Raw genomic sequence first — 8,093 nt, 5'->3', positions numbered from 1 at the left:
TAAACATACACATATATATAGATAGTGATTATATTGTTGGGATATATGAGAAAGCCTAAGTATATATCTATACATTTGTATGTTTGCAAAAACCTGGGGAAAGTTTTGGAAAAATAACACCAGACAGATCATATGAGTATCCTTCATGGATAGAATTGAGAATGAGAGAAGGGACAAAGATTATTAACTTCTTTATAGACTTCTAAACTGTCTGATTTGTTACCTTATACCCTAAGCAGATATTATTTTGTATTTTTTAATCAAGTATAAAATAGTAATCATGACCTCATGTCATGTAACAGATGCACCACTCCATCCATTTCACATCGGTACTACTACTTGGAAAAAATTCTCATTGCTTTATTTTTTTCTTGGATGGTTGGTCCCAGTAGGGAGAATTATATTGGTGAATGGAGGATACTAAAAAGAACTCCACACTGAGCGTTATGGGTTGAATTTTATCCCTTAAAAATTAATCCGTACAAGTCTTAGCCCCCAGAATGTGACCTTATTTGGAAAGAGGGTCAATGTGGATGCAATTAATTAAATTAAAATTCGATCCTACTGGAGGAGGGTGGGCCCCAATCTGATATGACTGGTATCTTCCTTATAAAAAGGGGAAATTCGGACACACAGGGAGAATGCCATGAGAAGCCTGGAGTGATGCTGCCACAAGCCAGGGAATGCCAAGGCTGACCAGCAAACCACCAGAGGCTGGGCGGGAGGCATGGAACAGATCCTCCCCCACAGCCTCAGGAGGAACCAACCCTGCCAACACCTTGATATCAGACATCAGCCTCCAAAACTGTGAGGCTGTTGCTTAAGCCCCCCAGTCTGTGGTACTTGGTTATAGCAACCCTAGGAAATATGCTAAGCTACCAAGAAGTTAAGTCAAAGCCAACATAGCTACTCACCAGTCCCATGGTCCCAGCCCCTGCTCAGGCCACAGGGACCATCCACAGAAGATTTAGAAAGTAAACAGCAGTTTCCACCACCTTACATGACAGGGGCCGTGTACAGCAGGATGTCACACACACCTGAGGAAAAGCCAGCCGTCCTGAGGGGAAGGCATCAAAGCCTGTGGTAGGCAGAAGGGCCTTCGGAAGCTGTGTGTTTATCCTCAGACCCACACTTACAAAGAAACTGAAAGGATTAGGATGGATCTATTCTTGAGGAAGGAAAACAATTAAGGAGTCCCTCTCTCCTGGCACCTCTCCCCTCCTCTCCCTTCCCACACACACAGGCAGTATTCACTCCCTCCCAGGAGGAGAGTAAGAAGTAAAATGGCACTTTAAAACGTGAGCCACTCCACCCTAAGAAATGCGACCCAGAAGAGCTACTCTGTAGTGACCAGGCTCCTCACCCTCGTTGGGACTGCAAACAGCACCTCCATGGCCACTGCATGAAAAAGGGGCGTTTTCATGACAACTCCTTTTTGTCTTACAAGTGAGTTCCAGAATAGGAACGGGTTCTTCATTAAAATAACTGATACCGTTACCAAGTGAAAATGAAAACAACACAAAGTATTCAACCAGATACAAATAATCAACCAGACACGCTCGAAGGCTGTCCTGGAGGCGGATCTGAAATGGATTATAAATCAATCTACCCTTTTCATAATTGGGAAGAGCAAACCCCAGCGGCCACCACCCGGAGACCCTGCATAGACTGGCTTGTTTTGAGGATACACCCCCAGCCCTCCCTTGGTCTCGGCCTGTCTGGAAAAGCATCACTGAGATATTCTTTACATGACTGGCTTTCACATACCAGCCATATATTTCTTTTTTTTAGACCTCATCCAAGGACATGCTTAGAGAGTGGGAAGGAGAGGGAGAGGGGGAGGGGGAGGGAGAGGGACAGAGAGAAATATTGATCAGTTGTTTCCCATATTCACCTCAATCAGAGATTGAACCTGCAACCCAGGTATGTGCCCCGATAGGGAATGGAACCCACAACCTTTAGGAGCACAGGGTGACATTCAACCATCTGAGCCACTCCAGCCAGAACCAGCCATAATTTTAATTAACAAAGTTAACTTTCTCTTGAAGCAGGTATCAACTGTATTTTCCAGAGACCCTCCGTTCGCTGCCTTTTCCTAGGATGTTGACCAGTAGCAGATAAGGCAGAGAGAAGCCATAGTTTAGTTGCTCCCTATTGTCTGTTTTTATTTTTTCCAAACCTGAGAGAAGCCATAGTTTAGTTGCTCCCTATTGTCTGTTATTTTTTTCAAACCCGTGGTAAATAAATTCATACTCAGCATTAAAAAGAGTGCACTACATAAGCACATTCATTGTGTCCCAGCGTATAAACTTTAGGCATACCCAGGCCTCAGAAATACAGAGAACACAGCCAAAAGGCAATATGGTTTCATTAGTGTATTTGTTTCCTAGGACTGCTCTAATAAATTACCACAGATTGGGTGGCTTTACACAACAGAAATATATTCTCTCACAGTTCTGAAGGCTGGACATCAGAATTAAGATGTTGGTAGGGCCGTGCTCCCGCCAAAGGCTCTGGGGAAGATACATCCTTCCCTCTTCTCGCTCCTGGCAGTTGCCAGCAATCCTTGGCATTCGTTGGCTTGTGGTAGCATAACTCCATGCTCTGGTTCCACCTACAAATGGCCTCCTGTCCTGTGTCTCCTCTGTGTCCTCAAGTCTCTCACTGAATTTAGGGCTCAGCCTAATCCAATATGACCGCATCTTAACTCTATTACATTTGAACAGACCCTATTTCAAAATAAGGCTACATTCACAGGTAATGGGGTTAGGGCTTCAACATACCTTTGGGGGGACTCCAGTCAACCCACAACAATGAGTAAGACATGGAGACCAGAGTTTGAATCTGAATCTTGGTCCCTTAGTAACCATGTGAGTTATGAAAGCCAAAGGTACAAGTAATTAAAAACTCAACTAGTATACAGGCTTTAACAAGCAGAGCAGATGGTATTTGTCTCACTATTGCAACCTCCCTTATCAAAGTGAGACCTGCTTGCCACAAATGAAGGAAGGGAGAGGAGGCCCTGGGCCCTAGGGCCTGTTGAAAGAGTCCTCAGGAAGATAAGCAACCCAAGTGCATCTGCATTAACTGAGAGAGCTCGCTGAGACTTCGGCAGCATGGAAATATACCAAAGGCACAAAGCGAGCCTGTGCCTTATCCCTGACACTGTCCTTTCCCAGTTCTTGGCCTGAGGGCTTGGACCTGGTGAACACCCTGATGCTTTATCATTGGTTAGCAGCTAAATTGGGATGAAAACTTTTTTAAATTAACATAAAATGATAGCAACTAATCCCACTAGTTTCCAAGGAGGTCTGTGGACAAACATCTCAACTATTTCTTCTTGCTCTACTTAAACAAAGCCTCCGTTTAGATGTGTGCCCAAGGGGGCTGAGGGAAGCACACTGTAGTCATTGAGGGTTTCTGGACTAGTTTTATTTGCTGACCACTAACGGGTCCCTGAACTGCTACTATTCGGAGTCAAATAGTCCTGTGGAAGGGTGCCTGAACCCCACCAGCTTTGGTGCTATCCAGGGCCACCACTTCCAGGACCTGATTTATAGGACTAATAATTTACATGGTACAATGGAGTCAGTGCTTGGGAAGTGGGGAGGAGAGAGCTAACCTGGAACATCAAAGAAAGTGCAAAAGTTGCCTACCACAAGATAACCCAGTAGAGTCAACATTAAGCAATGGGTAAACAAGGGGCAGAGAGTTTTTTTCCAAAGCTAGCATTTTGCAAGTCACTTGGTAGAGATTTTGCTGACAAACTCAGGGAAAGACCCAAATGATAGCATTTCACTTCTGAGAGAAGTAAATTAATGATAACTCCAAGTTGTCTTTACGAACGATAAGGCCCAATGCTTTGTGCTTGCTCAAAGGGATGAAGAAAAACAACAAAATCTAGAATTGATTTAGTGAGAGACCAGTGCCTCTGTACAAGTAGTTATTGCTTATTCCTAAGAAATTGCTCCTGAACTCTCCAACCTCCTCCCTCCCTTTCCCCCATTTTTGGTCTATACGTGGAATGACTGCAGACATGATCCAGCTTGATCACCAGCTTTCAAGGTCTCTAGTTTGAACAAATGCTATGTGTTCCACTTGAAGAGATTCTTAAATGGCACTTGGAATTTCAGCATAAGTATGACACCGCAGCTTGCATCCCTCAGAGAATTGGGCTATCAAAAAGAAGGTAGCCCTTGGTCAACATAGGAAAGCACCTCTCTGAGCCAACAAGACCACCATGGTGCTCATTCTACTTATTAATAACAACAGCACCCACACAGGACACAGGTAGAGCATCCTGCTTTGTGTTAGCCTTCTGTACTACAGAGAAGTGCTGACGAGGTAAGCTCTGGTCACAAACCTCCTGGTCCCATTGTCAGCCCAGTTCACTTCTAGCTGTCTGACCCTGGCCAAATCATTTAAACTCTCTAGCCTTCAGCTTCTTGACCTATAAAATGGGGGATAAAAGTGGTTATGGGAGGTAAATGCGCTGAGTAATTCAAATAAAACTCCAAAGCACAGGCCACACGCACAGCATGTGCTCCATAAAAGGGAGTCGCTGCCATTATCTTCCTTGCTCCATGTTCCTTTTGTCCATTTGGTCTGCCTAGAATGTGTCATATCTGCCAAGGTTTTTCTCTCAGTCTGGGGGCCAGTTCTAATGGTCTCCAGCTGACGATCTGGATGGTTCTTCTATCTCACTTTTCAGGGGGAAAGTGGAAATCCAATTTCCTTATATCTAAGTGAGCTCACACTCTGACATGGATGAGTCTGTCACTTCTTATAGACCCACCCAGCCCAATAATCAAGACAATCAAAATATTCAGAAAAAATTCAAACTTTAAATATTGAGACCAGAGGTAATCTCACCTATTTTTTTAAAAATCCATACTTTGCCTTTTTCTATTCAAAAGTGCCCTTTACTTCTCTGAGTAGAGCCTATTTCAATGCTCTCTTTAAAAATGTATAACTTCCCTCAGTCCTTCCAAGAACAAAAGTCTGCTGCTCAGAGGAGAAGGGGGAAGGGAAGAATTCAGATTTCCTTCAGATTTAAAAGTTGGGGTGATCATGTAAACCCTCATATCCCTTTTGATCCTATTATATTTTTCATGGCAGAAGCTCGCAGCGAGGGCTCAAGTGGGATGCAGAAGAAGTTTTAACATTCAAGGGAGCAGACGAACTTGCCACGGTCTGTGTGACTGAATGGGAAATTTCCCAGCTCGGGCCTGCTGGGGTAACAGGTCGCTTTGCCTGGACTGGATTTGGGTCAAACAGCAAATCCTCAAATCAGAAAATACCAGCATGTTTTGTTTGGCAAAAAAAGTGGGTATTGATCATGATATTCCTATTGGATCAAAGATGCCATCTGTTCAACGCAAATTAGAGGGTGACCATCTAGCCTCAGCAAAGTTCTGCCACACTCCCTGGACCACAGACCCTTTGCATGGGCCTCATCAAATAGGAGCTAATAAAACCAACTAAGAAAAGATGCCGTTCTTTGCTTCCCATGCCTCTTTTGTTTCTAGGTGTCTGAACAATAAATTGACTCCTTAATCCTAACAGGAAGCTCTGGGAAAGCATCCTTGGAGCATTTTCTTCACTCCAGCTCATCTGAATTAGCATGTTTGCATTAAAAATTAATGACAAAAATTAATGAGGTTACATGAGAAGGTCAAGAAGATTTGTATGGGAAGGGTGGGGCTTCGCTAAAGAGCAGGACTCATCATTTATTTCCCTATGGCCACAGAATCTGGGCAATCTAAGGCATCCAGTCCACAGAGGAATCGGAAACCAACGTTCCTATATGGTGGTGCCTTGAGGGCAAAAAGGGGAAGAAAAAATCCCAGACGTCAGAGACCGTGACAAAGATAACCACAAGGAATGTAAATAAAATATTATTACAAGCGGCTCACTCACCACCTCACACTCAGCATCTCCCTCCCCCAGAGTGAGAAGTAAAAACATATAAAGTGTGTGTGTTTTAAAGAAGTGTTGAGCTGCTCTTTGGGAAGAAGCCATGACTATGAAGAAGTTTTTTTCTCCATGTGGCTCACTTTGATAATCACAAGGCTTGAGACAGTTTTAAGAGCCCCGGGCTGTTTACTAATTTAAATTTGGGGAGCATGAGGTTGAGCCCCATATTGATAAGTACCTTCCAGCGGTGACTTGATCTTAAGTCAGTGATAAGCCCTGTTTACCTCAGCTTTGGAAGCCCACACCCGGGCCCTCTCAACATGACATCTCAAAATGAAACAAATTCATTGCAAACACAAACTGTAACACACCAAACGCTTGCCAAATGGACATGTGTACATTTCACAGAAGAGCCAGGAGGACATTTCCAGCAAGCAACGCTCGCCATGCGGAACGCAAGCCAGAGCTCTCTCCTGCCAAGGGTCCGGGGCACACAGGAGTCCATAAAGGAAACAGGCCGGTAGAAATAACTTCAAGGGACAAAATCTGCCAAAGCACTGACCACTGGGTCATAAGAGCCATCTTAAAGAACTGTGCTCTCAGCTCTCTAAGGATGTCCCAGAGCTCCCCACCTCACCTGATGGGGAACCCTCCACACCCACCCTTCAGTTACCCCTTCTTTCGAACAGAATCCACACCCCAAACTGAAGGAGGAATTCCAATGCACCACTGGTGTCACTGGTGCCACTGCTGAAATCCATTTACATCACCTTTGGCCAACCATTCAGAACCCAGTGTTGACATTCATTCTCTCACTAAGACAACGAGGGCGTTAGAAGCTGGTCACTCTCCACTCCATTTCTAAGGCTAAAGGTTCCTTTTCTTGGTTAGTCTGTTTGAGACCCTGGAGGGGTGGGCCCGATGGCTCCTGTTCTGTTCCTGGGAGCACCACATGTCTCAGGCCAGAGAGGCGTGGACAGGGGCTGTCGGGCATTGCCTCTGTCAACCGCAGTGGTGCAAGCAGGTGACTCAGTGTGAGAACTCACAGACTAATTTCTCCCAGCCTCTGAGGAGCAGTCTGCAGCTTTGTCTTTTCATTGAGAAACCTTCCAAGCCAGCCAGGGCGCCTGGCCTTCACCGTCCTCACTCTTCAGACACACTCCAACGGTGCTATATTTTACCACTTAAACACTTCTTCAAACTTTACTACGGAACAGTGTGGCTCTGAGCCTGCCAAAAGTTTAACTGCAGGACTCCGTGCATTTTATCTGGCAGAGCAGCTGCCCTCCCTCTTGAGAATATGTTCGGGCAAAAGGAAGTCATCAAACCTCAAGTCGGGGCCGTTCTGGGGTCCCAAGGGTCCCCTCTGACAATGCAGCTCCCTCTCACTGTGACCTCTTTCCCGATTCCAGAGCTTCAGGATCCAAACGAAAGGGGTCTCAGTAGACAGCTGTGGAAAACTTTGATGGGATGATCGGGGACATATTTATTCCTGGCGGGACTTAACTTCTGATTTTCAAATATCTGGGGGAGCTGAGGTTCAAGGGAGATGAAGGGAGAGTGCCAACGAATGAGGAAGAAAAAGGAATAAGTAGCATACCATGACCAAGCCAAACCAAGCTTGATATTTCCAAATTATTGGCAAATGGATGCTTTCACAAATCATTTGTCCTGTCTTTCCTGGAGACAAAAAGAAGAAAAAATGCAAAAATCCTAACCCCAGACCAGTGGAATACAATCTAAAATTGCTGGTCAGAAAGTCCAACCTTATCTATTCCAACAAGCACCCCTAAGCCGAAAGTTGTGATACGTTGCTCAGTGTATTGCCCCCTCGCTCCTGCTTGGCACTAGGTTAAGCCCACGGTATCATGCATCTTACATGATATTTTGGGCAAATCCCTGCAAGTGGGCAAAGGCGCCAGCTTGGCTCCTCCGGCCCGCCGCCTCCTCCTCCAGGCTGGCCCCTGGCTGCCCCGGTGCCACTTACCTGCAGGCGCTCCGTGGCCGGCTGCCACATCTTCCAGCCGTGGGGTTTGGCAGAGGAGACGCCGGCGAGACTCAGTTGATGCGCTTGGGGGCGAGGGGCTGCGGGTCCGCTTTACATTTGGGGTCGGTGTCCCAGGGATGTGCGTCCCGGAGCCGGCCACCACGGCCGCGGGGTGGGCGAAGGGGGCTTG

General features: G+C 45.8%; 1 protein-coding gene across 2 annotated transcripts in view; it reads right to left on the bottom strand.

Moving 5' to 3' along the window:
• The window catches only part of PID1 (phosphotyrosine interaction domain containing 1), a 198,237-nt gene extending 190,150 nt beyond the window's left edge, over positions 1-8,087 (bottom strand). For both annotated transcript variants that reach the window (XM_014530202.1, XM_005882542.2), the window contains exon 1: positions 7,904-8,087. Coding sequence is in view for 1 of the 2 variants with exons in the window: in XM_005882542.2 (XP_005882604.1) it covers positions 7,904-7,933 (30 nt within the window). In the remaining variant the exon portion in view is untranslated. The remainder of the gene's footprint in view (positions 1-7,903) is intronic.
• Positions 8,088-8,093: the final 6 nt, after the last annotated feature.

Source organism: Myotis brandtii, unplaced genomic scaffold, assembly GCF_000412655.1.
Source record: "Myotis brandtii unplaced genomic scaffold, ASM41265v1 scaffold727, whole genome shotgun sequence".
In the NCBI taxonomy this organism is placed as follows: Eukaryota; Metazoa; Chordata; class Mammalia; order Chiroptera; family Vespertilionidae; genus Myotis; species Myotis brandtii.
This window is presented reverse-complemented; position numbering and strand designations above follow the sequence as displayed.